Source organism: Vulpes lagopus, chromosome 7, assembly GCF_018345385.1.
Source record: "Vulpes lagopus strain Blue_001 chromosome 7, ASM1834538v1, whole genome shotgun sequence".
Lineage (NCBI taxonomy): Eukaryota > Metazoa > Chordata > Mammalia > Carnivora > Canidae > Vulpes > Vulpes lagopus.
This window is the reverse complement of record NC_054830.1, coordinates 78,684,399-78,706,226: the sequence shown is the minus strand read 5'-3', so window position 1 is coordinate 78,706,226 and position 21,828 is coordinate 78,684,399. Positions and strand designations below refer to the sequence as shown.

The following is a 21,828-nucleotide window of genomic DNA, read 5'->3' as shown; positions in this document are numbered from 1 at the left end:
TGATTTCTCTCAGCATTTTATTATGAAAATGTTCAACATACAGCAAAGTTCAAAGAATTTTACAGTGGACATCTGTTGACCATGATTGGACCATTAAGGTTTTCCTAATTATCACAAATCTAATACTCTATCCATCCATCAATCCATTTTAATCTTTTATGTATTTTGAATAAACTGCAGATACCTGTACCCATCCTCCTAAAAATCCTCAGCAATACATGATCATTAAAATTCAGTATCTTTGCTTTAAATTTTCCACACAATGAGGTATTAATGGTATGTCTGCTAAGTTCAGACAAATATACACACCTGTGTTGCCCAAACCTGTATCAAGACAGAGAGTATTACCATCATCCCCAGAATGTTCCTTCATACCCCTTCCACTCTCCTTGCCTTCCCTCCCAGAGGCAACCACTGTCTACCCCCACTTCTAGCACAGATTTGCCTTTTCTAGAAATTCAATATAAATAGAATCCTATAGATTTTAAAAAGACATTCCTAAGAAATTCAAAGTTATCTCTGAAACAGAATAATTAGTAATAGTTCCCAGAGAACATCTGGGATCAGAGTAGGATTTATTCGTTGAACAGATATTTACTATGAGAACCTCTCTCGTCTAAGGATACGGAGATCAGAGTCCCTGCCCTCCGAGAGTTCACACTGTCTTGAAGGATACAGCACAAACATCGCGGAGAGCGCACCGGGGTTGGAAGTCACCATACGCCACAGGAGCAGACCTCATCCAGCCCGGGAGCCAGTAGGGAATCAAGGGAACTTTACATTTTTACTTTGGCATTTGTCTCAGGCAGCCAACGCTCTCCGTGTTTTCCACAAGTCTGGAATTTTCTAATTTAAAATTATTGTCCTTAATAGGGCAGCTTTCTAGTACTAAGCAGATGGATGTATGGGAAATTTGCTGAACAAAGGAAACCAGGAAAAAACTGTAAAAGGCACAAACTGAAATTATTAGCTATTCTGTTTTTCTGTAGCTTGAGTTAACATAAACTCAGATACATGTAGTACTGCCCTCAAACACAAAAACAATATGCCTTTCTGTTCCCGGCCCACAAGTAGCAGCAGCTTTGAAGGGCTCCAAACATCAAAGGCAAACCTCTGATCTTGGATGTCACCTCTGCTTTCTCAAGGCCTATCAATCCTAGGACACCTGCCAGCCTTTTACTCCCCACCTTCATCATTTACATTCAGATTACAAATGAAAAGTACTTGGATCCCATACATACCCACTTTTCCCTACTATCTGACCTCCTCAAAACTCTGGCCATTTTTTACTGGGGAGTGAGGAGCCCAGGAGAACCTGGCAATTTCTTGTTCAATTACTTCTTTCCCAGAGAAGTATGAGAGAAGGTCCAAAGCTGCTCTTTGCCCATGGGAAGGGAGAAGGCTCTATATCAGGAGCCACTTAGCAAGTGTAGGTATAGCGACCCCTGAAAGAGACATGGGTTTCATTGTCCTAGTGTCGCAGGAGACACAAAGGTAGCCTTCTCCACAGAACTCAACGCATTCCCCATTTTTTGGTGTGCTTCAGATCAGGAGGTCACTACTTTACCCACAACGAACTGCTGACTAGTCATGACCAGTTCCCCAGAATGCCTGAACCGAAACTTCTATTTCTGTTGGCAATGAAGGATCAGTGATGATAGAAGTGGTCTGCTCTTAAGTCACTGCCTTCACGGCACTTCTAACAAAGCGGCAGTCCACACTATTTAAGATGATCGTTAGGCTCATCAATCATTTAGGCTCATACACCTTATGGGCTGAATGTCTGTATCGCCTCCAAATGTTGAAGGCCTAACCCCAGTATGATGGGATGTGGAGGTGGGGCCTTTGGGAGGTGAGGAGGTTTAGATGAGGTCACGAGGTTTTCTCTGCCATGTGGGGACACGGTGAGAAGTCTGTCCACCAAGGAGAGGCCTCTCACCAGGAACCAAGTCTGCTGGCACCCTCATCTTGGTCTCCCTAGCTTCCAGAACTGTGTGAGAAATCACTGTCGGTTAAGCCACTTAGTTTACGGTATTTCACCATGGCAGCCCAAGCCAGGTAAAAGTTGTTTCCTTACGGAACCCCCAGGACCCATCAAGGAATGAAGGTCAGACAGGATATTCCAGAATGCCATGATCCTAAATATTCACCTGTCCTTTCATTCTTTTGACTGATTCTTTTTTACCAGATCTCTACCGGTGTCAGACACGGGGCCAGGCACTTGAGCGGAGATGTGACAGCAGAGCCCCAGCCTTAAGGAGCTGGCACTCAAAGGGGCAGGAAACATCGAATAATCAGTCCAATTAAAACAGGTGGGTGGTGGCATAAGAACATACAAGAAGGGAACTGGAGTCCTGAAAGTGTGAGCCGGCTTCCCTGAGATAGTGACATTTGAGCAGAGATGGGAAGGCCTCAGCAGGAGTTAAGTGAATGGGGAGGAGTGCTGAGCTGGGGGGTTGGGGGTACGGACACAGGGCGGGACGAGAGAGTGTCCTGTGGCTGAGGGCGGGGACTGAGCAGGGCCTGGATCGGCCTTCCGAAAGGTTCCTCTTACTGCTACGTGCAGAATGGCTCGAAGGCACAGAGTATAGCGAAGTCCTATTTTATCCTCAATTTCTACTTCAAAATCAGATATGCTCACTGGAAAAAAGATCCCCCTTGGAAACCCCTGAAGCTCAATGGATTAAGTTGTGCGCCCGCCTCTTGGCGATTCGGAGCAGCCCGCAGCTTGCCAGGGTCCCCCCGGCCCACTCCCAGTCACACCCGGGGGAGCACACCACTCGCTCCCCTCACCCTGCGCCCCCGGCGGCTGTGGCAGGCTAAAATGATACATCAGATGACGTGGACAACACCCCTCTCATCAATTCTAAAGTTCAGGATATTCACTTTTATGATGAATTCCAACCCTGAACTGGAGTTTTAGAAGCGCTATGGTGGCAACTGCTCCCTTCCCTAGTGGTCCTCATCAGACCACCTCTACCGTCCTGGAGACAGGGAGCACCTCAAAATCCGAAGTGTACACAACAGTATATAGCTAGTATAATTTCACCATCTCCTGACAGGAGTAGCTGTGAAGTCAAAAGGAGATATTAGAAAACTCAAAAAGGGGATCCCTGGGTGGCGCAGCGGTTTGGCGCCTGCCTTTGGCCCAGGGCGCGATCCTGGAGACCCGGGATCGAATCCCACGTTGGGCTCCCGGTGCATGGAGCCTGCTTCTCCCTCTGCCTGTGTCTCTGCCTCTCTCTCTCTCTCTCACTGTGTGCCTATCATAAATAAAAATTTAAAAAAAAAATTAAAAAAAAAAAAACTCAAAAAGCACAAACGTCCAGATCATTTAGCTTGGGGTAACTGTGACCCTGAAAGTATGCACACCACAGAAATTATTGATAAGCTGAATATGCTAAGTTTATACTCAGTAGGTAAAAGTTTATTTTATTTAGGAAAAACCATATGCTTTGCAGTTAAGCTATCTGGAAAATTAACTTTTTAAAAGATTTTATGTGAGACAGAGAGTACAAGCAGGGGGAGTGGGAGAGGGTGAAGCAGAAGCAGACTCCCCATCAAGCAAGGAGAGCCCAATCCCCGAACTATCTGAGCCATCTGAGCCGAGGGCAGATGTCCAATTGACTGAACCACCCAGGCGCTCCTGGAAAATTAACTTATCTGGCACTCCTCTTGACCAAGTAAGATGGATAAATAAAGGACTGTCTTACCTACAAATTATCAGGTGGAGTTGCTGAAGAGTCAAAGTAGTAGGCTAAATGTTTTCTCTCAAAAGACTTCACCACAAAAAAGTGCTAGTAACTCTAACCCAACCACAAGAGAAGATCAAATAGAACAGACTTTAAAAAACCCCACTTTAGGGATCCCTGGGTGGCGCAGCGGTTTAGCGCCTGCCTTTGGCCCAGGGAGCGATCCTGGAGACCCAGGATCGAATCCCACGTCAGGCTCCTGGTGCATGGAGCCTGCTTCTCCCTCTGCCTGTGTCTCTGCCTCTCTCTCTCTCTCTGTGTGTATGACTATCATAAATAAATACAAAAAAAACCCACTTTATTCCGAACATAATTACCAAAAGAAAGTTAACTGACACACTTAATAAATTTCATTTAAACTCAGTCTCAAAACTAAAAAATGTTAAAGAAAAACAGCTTTGTGTGCTTAACCACTTTTAATAATGAAACTTAAAAAAAACCCAAACATATAGAGACTCCTCCACGATTTGGGAGCCATTTAGGCAAGCAAATACCATTAAGCAAAAAGACATTAAAAATGAAAAAAAAAAATCCTCAAATTTAAGGAGAACGCCTGTTAAGTCTTTGATACGCATTTATACACATATGAGAAACCAGAGGGTAATTTAATTTAAAGGAGGTCAAGTCTGATCGCTCACCCTTCCCTCACATGTGCTCTCCGGTCTTGCCTTCACTTTGACCGCTCTTGTCTCCCTACACAACTTCATCCACAATGACCTGCCATTTCCCACAGTGCAGTAAGCTGACCCAGAAGCACTCCCAGTCCCATTCCAAACACATCCTCTCTGCCGCCGATTCCCTTATGTTTGCACAGCATGAGAACGGAGTATTACCACTGTAATCGAGCTAGGAAATTTCAGGTCTCCAAAGAGGACTCTAGATACACAATTCTGTTTTATTGCACAGTTTACAATATATAGCAAGTGATTACATAACCAACCATAAGGTACGGTGAGTATTGAGACAAAAACATCAACTGTCTCCAACCACAAATGAAACAAAGACACAAATCTGCCACCATAGAGAGGTTGTGTTTGCTCTGTGATGCAGTCCGGAGGGCTCATACTACCCCAAGCGTTCTAAATATAGAATCCATAACATCTCTGGTGGCATCAGAGATGAAGTATGGGAGGCAGGACCAGGGTGCCTGTGCTCATAAACTGTCTGTGCCACATATGTAACAGAAAGGCCACTTTTAAAGCTCTTCAGATAAAGTTATTCGATCAGGTTTGCCTTTTCAAAATTACTAGTTCACACTGAAAGTAAAAACAAGTAGTTAGAATCTCTTATTAATAACACATTTTGACTTCTTTTAAGGTTCAGACAAAGCTATTGGCTACCACAAGCAAGTTTATTTTTTGTCAAATTTAAGAAGTCTATAGGACAAGACAAACCCATCCCTGGTAATGTATTTACAGTTTGGTCTTCAAAAGCTGTAAAAAGTGACAAAGAAATCCAAATATATTAGGAGTTAAAATCGATCTTCAAAATGTTTTTAAACGCCACAAGTTTGAGATTGCAGAAACCAAAGTATCCCCTTTCAAATTCTCACTTCATCTGTATTTCACAAAGTGCTTTAGAACTTCAGTATCCGTCACCTCACAGGAGTGTATAGACAAAAGGAAGCCCATCCCCTAACTCACCTGCCACCCACTGAGCATCACCAAGACACACCACTGATGCTCAGACCAGATGCCTTCATCTCCCGATTCAAAGCCAGACTCAATTCAGTAAGCCAAAGGATGCTACTCACGTTTATTTGGTGTCAAATCCTTTTCTGAAATCCTCACCTCTGTATCTTGGTTTCCAAAGAAAACTGCCATTTCCAACACATTTTGAGGGACTGTTGTAAAGCTACTGAGGCTCATTACTGCCTGGCAAGTGCTTGATAACGCTTCTCAATCCTTTATGTTGGAAGGATGCTTATTCGACCAGCCATATTGCATTTAGAGGTAAACATCTCTTTTGGGACTATCTGCCCAGAAATGGAGTAAACTACCAACTGAGACCCTGATTTTATTTTGGTCAGTGTATGCACATATTCATATGCAATTACCCAGAATGATGAAAAACTAATAGTAAGAAATCTAACTGCCATGTCAGATGCTGGCAAGCAATCTTAACTACTTATTTACAGATGTGGATTTTTAAAAGGTTGATAAATTACTTTTCTAGGATGTTCCATATTTTATTAGTTAATCAATTGGTAGAGGCATTTTGCTTCATCTGGAAAAAATATTTTAAAATCTAATTCCTTTGACAAGTAAGTTTTTCTCTGTCATGTAAGGGATGAGTATGCTACCCAGCTATTATGAACTAGCAGCATTTAAAATTAATCCTTTAAATGTATTTATTTAGATCTTATCATCTCAAACTGTCTTACGGTTTTAATGATAAAATGGTAAAACTGGGTTCCCAAAATGTAAAAATCCTAATGGAAGTCTCTATTTCCAAGAGTCAAATAAAAAAGCTAACACTCTGGGATGAAAGCTATCTTGAGGTTTTTCCCTTCTGTAATGCTTAGAAACCAGGGGAGAGAAATCTAGAATCCCATTAATAGACTTCCAAAATACTATTTTATGGAAGTGGTTTTTTTTTTTTAAAGGAGGGCTTTAAGAGAACAAGATACTTCAATATGACAAACTATGACTCAAAGAAAAAACACTCCCCAAACTCCCAAAGCTCTTAAGTTGGCAACAATTAATCAAAGAAACGGATTTAACCAGAGTTTGCAATTAATATAAAATTTCTTCACAGGAGGAAACATCAGTAACGAAATCTAGGCCTCCTCATGTTTTGGCAATGAAATAAGTGAAATTAACATTAGGACATCTGGGAGGGGTTAAGGTCATATTCAGAACTAAACACAAAACTCTCCAACCTAGCAAAATGGAAGCTTTGACTAGCTGCTTGGGTGGGCCACACCACGTCTGAATAGTCTGTAAGGACTATCCCAATAGGTACTTAGTTTCAAAACTAATATAAACAATTTATCATAAAAAGCCTACATCTAATAAGCTGTTTTCCTCTGTCCTTTGTCCTACAAGTATATGCTTATGTTTAACGAAGACTACCCTTTGCAACTCCTCCTAAGAGCAGAGAAGCAAGAAATGGAGTAAGAGAAGGAAGCCTGAGAATTCACAGGGCTCTCTCTAGGAGCCTTTTCTCTGGCTGGTCATGGCCACTGACATTTCAATACAGAAGATTTAAAGACTTTTGGAAAAAAGAATCATACCTTGGCTACTAGTTTTCCTTGTCAAAAGCAGCCAGATAGACAACTATTAACCAGGCAATTAGCCCAAAGTTCTCAGATAATGATAAAAAACAAAACCAAAAACCCCTTATATTTTCCTATTAGAACCTTTTATTCTGAATTTGTTGGTGCTTCAAGAAAACAGCGTTGCCCATAATTCACTGTGCCCTGAACTAATGACACCAACTTATATTTGGCCAATTAGGAACAATGCCAAACCACATTCTTCTTAGATCTATTCAGTTAATAAATGGCACTTAACTGATAGTTTCTTTCATATAATCTTTAACAAGAACTCATAAGTTGTATTGATTATGCCCCAAGAGATGAGGGATCGATGGTAATTCAGATGAGCACCTCTGAAAAGATTTGTCAGCTTCCTGTCCCGCTCTAGCCAGATTTTCTGGAAAACCTTGGGAAAAGACTGAAATTCCCCACCAATCTGAGACTGCATGCGAGTTTTCACAACATTAACTGGGAAAAACAAGATTCCCAACATGGCACCCAACAGACCTCCACAGATAAAATCATTGACCAAATGGGCGCTGTGAGTTTTGGCGGTAGGCAGATGCTCCTTAATGGGACCTCGAAGGCCAAAGAAAAGGACATTGCTGAATCCATTGCGGAAAAGAACAGGTACCAAGCCTCGATAATACTCTCTAATTCCATGGCATTTGAGTGCCTTGAAAGCCTGGTAAGTGTTTGTAAATTTGTCATGATGCTTATGGTCTTGAAGCAATGTCTGAACTCTTTCCAATGGAGTGAAAATCGCTTCTGTTGTGCCTGCAAGTACTGCTGCCACACTACGGGTTGCAAACTCAGGGGTACTGATATGCTTCCGGAGAAGGCAAGATAAGTCTTCGTACAGACCAAACATAAGTGCCAGTGTAGTTGTCTTCTGCATCAGTGGGGGAAGGATTCCGCGGTACAAGTTTCGAAAGCCATCCCTCCTCAACTGAAGCACTGCATCCCGGGTTTTGATTCCATACAGCTGCTGCCTAAAGAGCACCTTCTGAATGGGAAATGTGATTGCTACATTGTTGAAAGCTGCACAGCAGCCACACAAGTAATGCTTCATTTCACCAACATTTGCAATGTGAGGTGACAGATCTTGTTTTGAAGATGTTAGGATGGGCGGTCTCTTTTCATGAGCTTCTGAATCCACCATGTTGCTTAAGATCTTTCTTCTTCATGAAGGATATTTTTAACCTACGAATAACAAAATGACAACAGTTAAGCCATTATATACAGGGCTAAACAAGTGGAATTCTTCCTTCCTTAACCCTTTAATTTCTGGACACTATCACATTTTCCCTTTTAAGATTACAGCAGTAGTTTTTTCAGTATTTTCAGAGGGCCCCTGGGGGTCCCTGACACCCTTGTAGGGGTCCAGGAAGTCCTTCCTTTTCCAGCCACATATTTGTGTGAAGCTGGGTTTTCTCTATGTACTTTAACCATAACAACTTCTCATCACAGACACAATGCAGAAGCAGATAGGAAGCTCCACCTACCTTTTATGCCAGACATTACACAGACCTGCAAAACTGGAAAACATACTTTTCTCATTAATTTTTTGGAAAATAGTTATTTTTCATGAACATGTGTTGTCTATGTTAATGTGTTATTTTAAAGTGAATCAGGGGGACCTGGTGTCTCAGTCAGTTGAGTGGGTTGAGCGACCAACTCTTGATTTTTGGATTGGGTCATGATCTCAGAGTTGTAGAATCAGACCCTGCATCCAGCTCTGCGTTCAGGGTGGAACCTGCTTGTCCCTTTCCCTCCCCTTGCTGCCTCTCATCCTTCCTCCTACTCTTGCAATTTATCTTTAAAATAAATAAAGTGAATTAATTTTAAAACTTTGATTTCTAAGACCATAAACACTAATCCACCTAAATAAAGGCTCTTTAGGGTCACAAAATTTTTAAGTGTAAAGGGGTCCTGAGGGATGTGTGGGTGGCTCAGCAGTTGAGCATCTGCCTTTGGCTCAGGGTGTGATCCCGGAGTCCCAGGATCAAGTCCCACATCAGGCTCCCTGCATGAAGCCTGCTTCTCTCTCTGCCTGTGTCTTGGTCTCTCTGTCTCTCTTGAATAAGTTAAGTCTTTTTGTGGAAGGATAATCATATATACTGTCTTGTATAGTACGTATGAACTAGTCCTGTAGTCTCAAATTTTTTGGTCTCAGGATTCCTCCCCCCCCCCTTTTTAAAGATTTTATTTTATTTATTTAAGTCCTCTGCTGAGAACTTAAAATAGCAAAATATGCATTCATTCATTGTTCACTAACACTTAGTGTCTACTCTGGACTAGGCCCTCTGCCAAATGCTAGAGATTCAAAAGCAAAGAACTCACAATTTATAGGAGACTGCCAAGGTAAACAAATACACCACAATGTAAATACTTTGTATGATAAATATGTGCTGTGGATAAGGGACTCTAAGCATGCATTTTGGGAGGTAGAAGCTGGAATAAGGGCATGGAAGGCCTGCAAGTATGTACTATACTGTATTTTCACATATTTAATTCTCAAAACAACTGCATCAAATAAACATTATTTTCCCAGTTTTACCAATGAAAAAACCAATACTCTCCTTTGTTCGAGGTACAGAAAGTAACTGGTGGAACTGGCATGCTGTGTCTGACTGCAGGGTGCATGTTCCTGCTATCATACCAAAGGATGGCAGTGACTCTGGGAGGCTGCCCTGAACAAAGTGGCTGTATATCAGACTGCTGAAGATTTGAAGCCCAGCAGCCTGGGTAGCTCAGTGGTTTAACGCCACCTTCAGCCCAAGGTGTGATCCTGGAGACCTGGGATGGAGTCCCAAGTCGGGCTCCCTGCGTGGAGCCTGCTTCTCCCTCTGCCTGTGTGTCTCTGCCTCTCTCTCCCTGTCTCTCAGGAATAAATAAAATCTTTAAAAAAAATAAAAAACCAAAAAACAAGAGTTGGTAGAGATGTGGAGACGTAGAGTCCCTGGTGAGAATGCAAAATGACGCAGCCACTAAAACAGAACTACAAACAACTACCATAGGATTCAGCAGTCCCATTCCTAGGTATGTATCTGTTAAAAACTGAAAGCAGAGTCTCAAGAGGTATGTGACACCCCATCCACAGCAGTAGTACTCACAACAGCCAAAAGGTGGAAGCAACAGAAATGTCCACTGATGGATGAGTGGATAAACAAGACTTGGTGTATACACATACAGTGGAATGCCATGTGGCCTTAGAGAGGGAGGAAATCCCATCACATGCTATCAGACATGGATGAACACTGAGAACATGAAGTGAAACAAGTCATAAAAGGACAAGTACTGTATGACTTATATAAAGTACATAAAACAGTCAAATTTATAGAGACAGAAAGGGGAATGGGAGTTACCAGGGGCTTGGAGAAAGGGCAACAGGGAGTTACTGCTTAATGGGTATAGTTTCATACATGCTGCTATCAACTGTGGAGCATTCATGACAGATTTTAAAATGCAATTACTATGAAGTGCAGTGCAGAGCTAAAACATAGAAAAGAATCAGAACCAGTTCCTGGGGAGCTTATTGCTACAGGAGCCACAGAAATTTAACATCAAACATAGAACACACATCCACAACCATCACCTCCCCTCTAGGAGGACAGCCTAGGGAAATAGTTATTCATACAAGAGGTACACAAAGCTTCAACTACAAGACGGTCACAACAATGCTCTTTAGAGAAATACTGAATAAAAATTAAATGCTCAACAATTCATGCCCAATTAATAAATGAAAATGTAGCCACCTGACAGGATGTCATACGGATGTTAAAAATAAGAGTAGGGGATCCCTGAGTGGCTCAGCGGTTTGGCGCCTGCCTTTGGCCCAGGGCGCGATCCTGGAGTCCCGGGATCGAGTCCTGAGTTGGGCTCCCAGCATGGAGCCTGCTTCTCCCTCCTCCTGTGTCTCTGCCTCTATCATAAATAAATAAATAAATAAATCTTTAAAAAAATAAAAATAAGAGTATTTTAGGTTCAGTAGTTTGAATTTTTAAAAATGTTAATGAAATTTTAGGTAGCAGTTGAATCTTTTGATCAGTAAATGGTATAAAAAGATTACTTTTTACTGACAAGTGACAATGCTATTTTTTTTATCTATGTAAAAAAAAACGGCAGGTCATATTTTCTCAATTTCACAATAATGCTGTTTTCCTTTTCTGTATTTTTTAAGTTAACAGATGAAGATAATGAAGGTCTAATGAGGATGACAAAAGGGTGACACTGACAGACCAATTAAGACAGTTTGCTGTACCTCTCTGAGGCTCAGCTTCCACACTTAGAACCAAGGCAGATGCCATCTACCCTGCACAACCAAAGTGAAAGTCAGCTAAAGAGTCTTAACAACAATGAGGGGAGGGGAGGGGAGGGGTGGCACAGGGAGCAAGGCAGTCAGGGTCCAGTCAACAAACATCAGCCTTCCCAGTGGTGTCCTTCCTCCTTAAGTTTGTAATAAAAAATGCTTTTTCTGGAGTGCCTGGGTGGCTCAGTCGGTTAAGCATCTGTCTTTGGCTCTGGTCCTGATGTCCGGGTCCTAGGATCAAGCCCCATGTCAAGCTCCCTGCTCAGCAGGAAGTCTGCTTCTCCCTCTACCCCTACCACCTACTCATGCTCTCTCCTCCTCTCTCAAGAAACTAAGTAAAATCTTAAGAAAAAAAAGTTTTTCCAGTTTCATTCAGACTTACAGGATAACACTGTCAAGATTTTCATTTATTTTTGTTGGGGATTTCTTCTGCTGCTCTTACACTGGTCTCTTAGCATACTAAGAAAATTAAATTCACCCAACTATTCAAAGGCACTGCCCTGTGTATCCGAGATTAGAGATAAACAAGAACCCTGGCCTCGAGAGAGATAAGACACGCAAATAATTAGACTACAGTGTGATAAATGAAAGCAGGGAAATATACGCACAAGGTGTATAAAGGCCCCACATTAACAAGCTATCTAGAGACAGTGACAGGACAGGACAGTGGGCAAACAGGGTAAAGCACACTCAGCTAAAGGTGGCGGCACAGAAGAAGGTGTAGGTCTTGTGTCAAAGGAGCTGCAGTGTCGTGTTCTTGAGAAACTTTTCAAATACGTTCTGCTGGAGTATAATGTGGGTGGAAAAATGGTGAGTGGGCAGAGGAGGATGGGGAAGCAGCCTTAGACCAGCTTTAGGAGAGACCCTCAGGAAGATCCCAAGACCTGCTGACACTACTGTGCACTGTATTTTTCCTTTCTCATGTGAAGCAAATGGAAACAAGCTATTTTCATTAAGTGTGTCACACCAGGGTCTGTGCGTCCTCTTCCCACAAGATAGACTAAGAAGAAAATGAAACACTGAACACTTTGGCCTAAAGTCTCTTTGTTTTGGAGTTCCAGTTGGCTTGCTCCATGTTCCTATTAGAAAATCTAAACTCCTCAGCTGAGAAAAACTGTTACTGGAAACCACTGCAGGCCCAAACTCTGCCCGAAGGAAGGTCCTGAAAGGGGTCAGGAAACTTTCCTGGGCACCAAGTCCCCTACTTACAGCATCCATCCCCAAAAGCAGGAGAGCCACACCACCTCTGCGCACCAGAACACTTTGTTCATGAAGAACATACTCTCCCCTTTGGCAGAGTGCTGAAGGCAGCGACTTACATCTTAATGCTCCTCAGCGCTAGTGTGAATCGGTTTAAAGGGGCAGTAAAAATTGTTCCTCTGCAGTGTAAATAACCAAAGGCCTGGCTCAGGAACAGGAATTATTTCTAATTTTAGCAGGTATTAAAACTGTTAAATAATGACTTATGCTTGACTCAGAGATGCCAGATTCCTTGGAGTTGGGCTGCTTACAGATCCAAAAACCAAATGAGTCATTTAAATGAAAATGCACAAAAGAAATATATTACTGTTTTAGGAAAAAAATTTACACGTTAAACATTATAAAAAGATGTTTTTTTTTTTTTTTAAGAGAAAATAAAGTTGTTATAAATCAGTTACATATACAGACATCTCCCCCCTTTAAGCTCATTGCCCTGGCTCAGGGCTGCGTCCAGCCTGACTAGTGGAAAAGCCTCTTTACCAATCAGCTCACTACCAGTGACACCCACATTTCACAATAAGATTTTCTAGTAAGAGCATGGAGATATCCCCATATTTTGAATGATTGTATATATAACATTCTAATAATTAGATGTATTATATATAATTTATTCTGTCTCCTATTTTGGTCCGTTTTTAAGTTTGTTTTTTTCCCTTACTTCTTTTAAAGAATGCTGCATTGGGCAACCTTGTACCTACACCTTACCTGGGTGAACTCTTGCAAGTTTATTTGTAGGATAAATCTTTAGAATGGCATTACTGGCTCAGAAACGTTTTGATAGCTACTCCAAATTGCCCCCAGAAAATAGGATGATTTATACTTCCATTACATGTATGCCAGTCAATACCAGTTCCCCATCATTTCCAGCACCAGGTATTAAACTGTAATTTCTAACCCTCTGATGTGTAAAAAATCTTTGTCATTTAAAATTTTCGATTAAACTACAGCACTTTTCATTTTGACCATAGAGTTTTTTACTAAATTTCACATTTCTAATGTGAAAATTTCATACCCACATTTCTAATAGGTAGAAAAAAACTTTTCTGGTTTGTAAAATCTTCATATATGAAGAAAATTATTCCTAGTTCTATTAATCAAATTGTGGCAAATATTTTCCCTACTTTATTATTTTTGTGATACTGAAGTTCTTAATTTTGATATTAAATCTATGATCTTGGGGCAGCCCCGGTGGTTCAGCAGTTTAGCGCCACCTTCAGCCCAGGGCCTGATCCTGGAGACCCGGGATCGAGTCCCACTTTGGGCTCCCTGCATGGAGCCTGCTTCTCCCTCTGCCTGTGTCTCTGCCTCTTTCTCTCTGTGTGTCTCTCATGAATAAATAAAATCTTTAAAAATAAATAAATCTATGCTCTTTGTCTCTAGGCTTTACATCCTCAGAAGACCTTCATTCACTCTAATATTATGAACAAGTAATCAATTCATGCTTCACTCTATAACTTTCATAGTTTCACTTAGGAACCATACTGTAATCTCTGGAATTTCTGCGTAAGGAGGCAAAGAGAAGAGATTGCCTATGGAAGTGATCAGTGCCCATGAACATGTGTGCATATGTCTGCACTTGCTCTGCGAGTAGCCCAGCACTTCTCTAGCACCAACCTGTTCTGACCCACTATGATAGTAGGATGCTTGTCACCATCTGGTAGTGCTTCCCCATACTCTTTTCAGAATTAGCGGTTTTCCTGGCTTTCACACTTTTCCTGGTAAACTTTAGTGTATCTTTGTTATATTCCTCCCAAAAATCTTGTTGACATCTTACAGAGAAAGCAACTTCATAGATAAATTTAAAGACCTGTCACTCTTCCAAAATTAAACTGTCCTTTACAGGAATATGAGGTCTTCTTTTTTGTGTCTTTTTACAAACTTTAGTAGCATTTATAAAAATTTTCATAGAGATCTTGAATATTTCTTTTATTCTTTAAAGATATGAGAGAGAAGAAAACATGTGCACTCACGCAGCACGAACAAGAGGAACAGGGGGAGAGGGAGAAGAGAAGCAGACTCCCTTCTGAGCAAGGAGCTCAATGTGGGGCTGGATCCTAGGACCCTAAAATCATGACCTGAGCCAAAATCAAGTTGCAGGCTTAGCCAACTTAGCCACTCAGGTGCCCCTAGATTGTGAAAATTTTTTTAAATGATTTTTTATTTTATTTATTTGAGAGAGATAGCGACAGAGATGGTGAGAGAGAACATGAATGGGGAGGAGAGGGAGAAGCAGGCTCCTCGCTGAGCAGGGAGCTCAACACAGGACTCAACCCCAGCAACCCGGGATCATGACTGGAGCCAAAGGCAGATGCTTAACTGACTGAACCACCCAGGTGCCCTCTTGAGTATTTCTTATGTCTAGTATTTTACCTTTTTAGTTGCTCTCACAAATGGGCTGTTTCCTTCCAATTAATTTTTGAACTGGTTTTCATCTGCCTATGGAAAACTACGAATTCCTGCGTATTAAGGTTAGAACCAGCCAACTTACCATATCCTCTTGCTATTTTCCCAATTTTTTTGGACTGGATTTGCTTCAGCTTCCACTATAAAATGCCACAAAAAATTTTGACTTCTCTATAATATGTATCTTTCTTCTGGCTTATTAGATTGGCAAATACTTCCTGAACAAAATTAAATTATACTAATAGTGGATACTCTTATATTTTTCTTGATATTTATGGGAACTTTGCTAGAAATTACTGTTAAGCATGACACTGGCTTTTGGTGTGAGAAACAGGAAGTTGTCATAAAGTATTTATAATCCAAGTCCTAGTAGTTTCAAGTTTATACAGGGAAACAGATTACCATGACACAAAAATGTTTACTGATCAACTGGCCCCAATAAAATCTGTACCCACTCAAATAACCTTCCCGGTTCAGCATCTATTCCTACGCACCTTTAGGACTATGCTGCAAATACGAAGCAAAACATTTTTCTAGAGCTATCACATAATTTCATCAGATAAATTACATTAAAAATCCCAAAACTGGGGATGCCTGGGTGGTCTAACAGTTTAACGTCTGCCTTTGGCTCAGGTCATGATCCCAGGGTCCTTGGACCAAGTCCCATATCAGGTCCCTTCAGGGAGCCTGCTTCTCCCTCTGTCTCTCATGAATGAGTAAATAAAACCTTTAAAAAATAAATAAAAATAAAAACCCCAAAACTTCATTCTGCATTCATCCTTAGTGTATATTTTTATTTTTATTTAAAGATTTTATTTATTCATCAGAGACACAGATAGAGAAAGAGAGAGGCAGAAACATAGGCAGAGGGAGAAGCAGGCTCCATGCAGGGAGCCTGATGTGGGGCTCGATCTCGGGACTCCAGGATCACGCCCTGGGCCAAAGGCAGGCGCTAAACCGTTGAGCCACCCAAGGATCCCTAGTGGATCTTTTTAATGTAAGCCTCTTTCTCCCACTATTTACTACAAAACTGTTTTCCATTAAAACTGGATTCCATTTTTCTAGTACTAATAATCAACCAATAAGGGCTTAGTTTTCAAATGTGGAAGGGAATACACATTTATTCCTGTTTTACTGAAATTTAACCACTTTCAAAGCCTTCCCACCACTACCACCACTACTTCCCACCAAAATTTCCCACAGAAATTTTGGTCAAATGCTTTTAGGGAGCTACCGAGATGATCGTATGAATACTGGAGACAGAACTAGTGCAACATTTCTGAGTTGTAGCTAACAGCCTTGGTTCAAATCCTGGCTCTGCCACCTATCAATGTGTGAGCTTCATTAAGTTCCTCAATGGCTCCATGGCTTAATTTCCTCATTTATAAAATAAGGATGTTACCTACCTCATAGGTTGGCTCACTTACTTGAGTTACTACACATAAAGCATCCAAGAGCATAATCGAGCACTAGAAGTAGTCAACAAGGATGACTTATTCTTCTCCTCTAATGTATTTGTCTATACATTACCATTATTTCTTATTAATCTCTTGCCCTTATAAAATGGTATGAATCCTCCTTGGCCACGGTGAAATATTTTTTTAATGTATCACTGGATACCATTTGCTAGTATTTTAAAATTTCACATCACTAGAACATATCAAATTTCCAATTTTAGTACCATCTTCATGCCAAGATCAAGTGTCAATGTTCCATTGGCTTTATAAAAACAATCTGTCACTTTTTCCTCCTTATGCTGGTCAACGATGTAAACCTTATCAAAATTACCTATTTTAGTATTTTTTAGTTTTTAAAGCTGTTTTTCCTCTTTCTCTTTTGTTTTGTCTAGGTTTACTGTATTCTAATTTCTTCAGTCAGATGCTTATTTTTATTTATTCTTCGTTTCATAATTTGAGTGTTCCAGGAGATGCATTTTCCTTTGAACACAACTTTTTTTTATTTTTAAAGATTTATTTGAGGGGGGTGGAGAGCAGAGAGGGAAAGAGAGAAGCAGACTCCCCACTAAGCAGAGAGCCTAACATGGGGCTTGACCTCAGGACTCTGAGATCATAATCTGAGCCAAAGACAGATATTTAACTGACTGAGCCACCCAGGCGCCCTTGAGCAAAACTTTTTAATATTACTCTTTAAGATACTCTGTGGAAAATTTTGGTCTAATTGATGGTTGCCTCATCATTTGCATCATTTCCTGTTTCTTCAACATAGTGGCATTGATTTCGAATTTGATTGTGCCCAACTCCAGAATCCAACCCTGCTTTGGCTTTGTGTGTCTTATCATATCCTTTGTTTATGCTTGGAGAAGAGCATCTTCCTAGTGGCCCACAAAAGGATCATACAAGGGTGGATCCTAATATTTGGCCGTCCAATCTCAAAAGATTTGATGATTAATTCACCCTGAAGCTGACCTTTATTAGTGGGAGAATAAAGCAGCAGCAAGCCGAGTACACCAAGTCCATTACTAAGTTTTTGACCACAACAGAACAATGTAAGAGATACATACAAACCTGAAATATCCAGGCTCCATGACAGTCTTGCCACAGAAAGAAAAATATAGTAACCAATGGTAGCCATCTTTCTGCTAGATCATGCTGAAATGCAGGTGCGGGGGTGGGGGAGAAAGAAGCAAAGAACTTAAAATGGGTAAAGAAATGTTCTCTAAAATTCCCTGTTTTGTCCTGAAATTTTAGTTCATTCTGGATAAACAGGATCTTGTAGCACAGATATGAGAAGCCGTAGTTCTGATATCTAGCTATAGCCTCCTTAATTTGCTGACTGCATTGTTTTGATTTGCTTTTCTGGAAAAGCATTCTTGCTAAAAGCCATACAGACTTCCTCCTTCCTAGGTAACAGTACTTCAGTAATTTATATAGTCTAGATTGTGCCACGCAGCATTTGATGACTCCATTTTTTTAAAGATTTTTTTTTCAGCAATTTCTACACCCAACGTGAGGTCAAACCCACAACCCCGAGATTAAGAGTAGCACGCACCCTGAGTCAGCCAGGCACCCTGAAAACTCAATTTTTAAAACTGTTAACCTGTTGCTTACTTTTTATGCTAATTCCTATTTCAACAGCTGTTGCCTTTAATTCAGGATACATTTCTTGTGTAGGACAGCACTTCTTCATCATTTTTATGCATATCTTATTTATCTGACTTGGGGAGAACCAGAAAAAAAAAACCCACACCTACAGCTTTTTAAATTTGCTTAAAACATACCTTCCTCCTGTTACATTTTGTGCTCCTAACCAGTTAAGGAAACCAATGGCACCCCCCCCCCCCATGGCATTTCTAGTTTTAAAAAAAAAGTCTAAAGATGCTTAAAAAGTAGTGAGGGTAGAATCTGATAATTATTAATCACTTAGTCTTCTACATCCTCACTTTTTACTGTTTTAGCTGACACACACTTGCCAATCTAAGATTAACCAACATTTTAAAAACAACTGAGCATTTTAAAAAGAAATGCTTTATATCGATGTAATGCTGTGTTCTTCTTCAGCATCTCAGGACTAAAGAATAATAAAATCTGCAAGAATACTCAGATTATATACCATATTGTGACAATTTACAAATGTAAGAAATTTCGTTTACATACTGAATACATAACGATGCATTTTAAATTCTATAGCCACCACCTGCAAACTGTTTAACAATCTACTGCTCCTTGATAATACAAACTAAGTTATTTGTACACACGACCAACCAAATTTTGTCCATGTTCACTTTTAATTTTTACTGGAATGATTTAGTTTCCAAAATTTTGCAAATTAAAGTTAATTCATCTAGTTTGTCATGGTTCTTTGTAACAATGGAGACTTATTAAACAGAAAACTGTGGCTAGCAGAAGTTAGCTGTTTACTGACCCTTGTATATAATTGCTTTAAGATATTTTAAAAACATCACTGTAGGGCAGCCCCAGTGGCGCAGCGGTTTAGCGTCGCCTGCAGCCCAGGGCCTGATCCTGGAGACCTGGGATCGAGCCCCACGTCAGGCTCCCTGCATGGAGCCTGCTTCTCCCTCTGCCTGTGTCTCTGCGCCTCTCTCTCTCTCTGTGTCTCTATGAATGAATGAATGAATGAATGAATGAATGAATAAATAAATAAATAAAATATTTTTTTAAAAATCACTACATTTAGAGCCTCAAATTTAAATAAATAGGCCTGGGCATAGAAAAAGGTAACGAAACCCTCCTAGAGTTCACAGATTTAAAACTTTCCCTCTAAATTTTAATCTCCTGAGACTTGTAATGTCTTCAAAGAAACCACCAATGCTTGTGTGAAAAGACGTTTTCCTTCTAGTTTCATGCTATGCACCAGGAGGGTATAAGCAGATTTTTAATTTGGTAACAGAAGCAAGGACAATGTGCACAGTATTCTGTGGCAATAGAGTCTAGAGTTTATACTGTTTATACTGTGAACACAGCTAAATTTCTTTACTAAACTGATCTCCATATTTAAATTCCTTAACATGGGTAATTCTTCGCAATTTCCTGTAAAACTAATTTACCATAATTTAATACTGTTTGCTCCCTAAAACACTCGAGCTATCTGAATAGAAGTACAGTTAATACTGACTTTCAAGCAACTACAGTGTCAAAATTTTGTGGCATGATTACTGTGTAGTCTAACCGCTCGCTGAAATTTACAGCCCACACGTATAAGCAAGGCCCAGATGTGATCCCAGCACAAAGGTCTTTGTGCAAAAACGGGGGGGGGGGGGGGGGGGGGGGGAAACAAGTGTAATTCTCAAAGGATGCGAACTCCCACCAGTCAGCAAGTCTGAGTCAGCAACCAGAACAAGATCAGTCTGGGTTCCAATCCAAGTGGTCACACTACCTTGCTACAATATTCAAAGCAATGTCCCTACTTTAAAAATCCAATTCTCCAACCCAACTCTTTAATCTATCAAAGGAGAAACCAGGGATCTCCACTCAGGGAGGTAGCCGCTTATGATTTTTTTTTTTCTTTAGATGCACTAAGGGTGACTCCAGATCCGAAGTGCCTAACCTGTGGTCTGGAGCCACGAGCGGACCGGACCGGTTCTGGTTCCTTTTGATTTCACTGAATCCTTTCCGAGGAAGGGTGGAAGGAGGCTCAAACTGGCAAGTTCACTACCCTAACCCTGCCACTACAGGGCTTTCTGTTTCACTCCTTACAGGTAGAGAGAGCAGAGGGTGGGAATTAAGACCAGCTGTGCAGAGCTGACCCGGCCAAGTAAAGGTTATGCCCAAAGGGTAAACATAACTGAGGCATCGACACGCTCGACCTAACTGCGCTCGGCGCTAATCAGTACAGAGGTTTAAAATGAGCAAACCGCCCGCCCCCCGACAGCCCCGTTCAACGGAGTTTTCCCCACAACGCGATGCAACATGGTGTCGCCGCAGATGCCCTGACCCGCTGCGGCTGGACTTACCGCCCTCCGGGCGTCCATTTCCCCCGAGTGCGATGAGAGGGGCGGGGGCTGGGCACACCCCGAGGCCCCCGCCGTCTCCGACACTGAGCCGGCTCGGGGGGCCCAGAACCCCGCACCCGGGCGGGCAGGTAGGGGGCAGGGACCCTCCCGCCGCCCAACGCCGCCCGCCCCGGGGCGAAGGCAAAGCCCGGCCCTGCCCGCCCTGCGGCTCCTGGGCCGCGGGAGGCACCTCCCCGCAGGGGCGCGTCCGCCGCAGCGCACAGCCTCCTCGCCGGAAGGCTCGTTCCGGCAGCCGCCCCGCGAACCCCGCGACACCCCGCGACACCCCGCGAAACGCCGCGAAACCCCGCAAAGCCCGGCGGGAGCCGCGAGGGCGCGGAGCCGAGCCCGGGCGGGAGCGCCGCCTCCTCCAGCGCCGGCGGCGAGGGCCCCGCCCGGGAGGGCGCGCGGGGGTGGCGGGGCGGCCTCTCCACACGCCCCTCCGCGCCCCACTCCCCCCGCGCACCGCCCGGGCGCACACCCCGCGCCGCCAGCCCGCCGCACTCACCCATCGCCGCGGGCGCCCCGTACCGCCAGCCCGCAGGTCCGCGAGCCGGCGAGCAGCGGCCGCGCAGGCGCAGACCTTGACCGACCCGGGCGCGGGGCGTAGCGTGACGCGCTCGACGCCGCCCGGGCCCGATCACGTGAGGCGGACGCCGGCGCGCCGGCCCTCGGGACCCGCAGAGTCAGGTGACCCCGCCCGAGTGCGCCTGGCCGCGGCGGGGCAGGTGGAGGGCCCTGGCGACACCTGCCGGGAGGCACCGGGGCGCCTCGGCCGGAGCAGCGGCCCCTCGGCGTGGCCTCGCAGTGCCGCCGGCGGGGCGGCCGACGGTCCTCCAGCGGGCCCCTGCGGGAGTGCGGGTGGGCGTCGGCCGTAGTGGGTGCCCCGCCTCGCTCCCCGCGGTAGCCTTGGGTTAGGTTTCATCGAACGCTCAGAGTGGCCTTTTGTCAGCTACGGATAGGCAGGCCACGGAGGAACACCTGTGTGTGCGTCAGGACGGACGCATCGCTTTAAAGGGTCTTTCCTTGGGGCCCGTGGGTGGCTCAGGCCCCGATCCCCGGGGTCCTGGGATCGGGATCGAGTCCCCCATGGGGCGCCCCGGGGGAGCCTGCGTCTCCCTCTGCCCATGTCTCTGCCTCTGTCTCTGTCTCTCATGAATAAATAAAACCTTTATATGGTTTTTTTTTAAGATTTTATTTTTAAGTCCTCTCTGTGCCCACCATGGGGCAAATAAAACCTTTAAAAATAAAGTCGCCTTCCTTTCAACCTCAGGCAACTTACAGGTCTTGGGCTCAACTGCACTGGGAAATGGAAGGCTTAGGTGAAGTAATAGCTCTGACACTTCTGACAGGTCCCTGGCTCCTAAGCCCC

General features: G+C 43.0%; 1 protein-coding gene across 4 annotated transcripts; it reads right to left on the bottom strand.

Annotated features, from left to right (window-relative positions):
* On the bottom strand, positions 1-21,098 carry SLC25A51 (solute carrier family 25 member 51). 4 transcript variants are annotated; one of them, XM_041763179.1, is made up of 3 exons: positions 20,965-21,036; positions 17,512-17,595; positions 1-8,214 (listed from the first exon to the last, which is right to left on the bottom strand). In XM_041763179.1, the coding sequence occupies exon 3, from the start codon at positions 8,171-8,173 to the stop codon at positions 7,280-7,282; it is 894 nt and encodes a 297-aa protein (XP_041619113.1). In that variant the 5' UTR covers positions 8,174-8,214; positions 17,512-17,595; positions 20,965-21,036; the 3' UTR covers positions 1-7,279. The 4 variants fall into 4 exon arrangements, with proteins under 4 accessions (XP_041619113.1, XP_041619115.1, XP_041619114.1 ...); XM_041763181.1 differs by lacking the exon at positions 20,965-21,036 and adding an exon at positions 20,418-20,556; XM_041763180.1 differs by lacking the exon at positions 17,512-17,595 and having other exon boundaries at positions 20,965-21,098.
* Positions 21,099-21,828: the final 730 nt, after the last annotated feature.

What these genes read in the sequence shown, in the direction of transcription:
- SLC25A51 (XM_041763180.1), bottom strand. Translation starts at nt 8,173, where the DNA reads ATGGTGGATTCAGAAGCTCATGAAAAGAGACCGCCCATCCTAACATCT.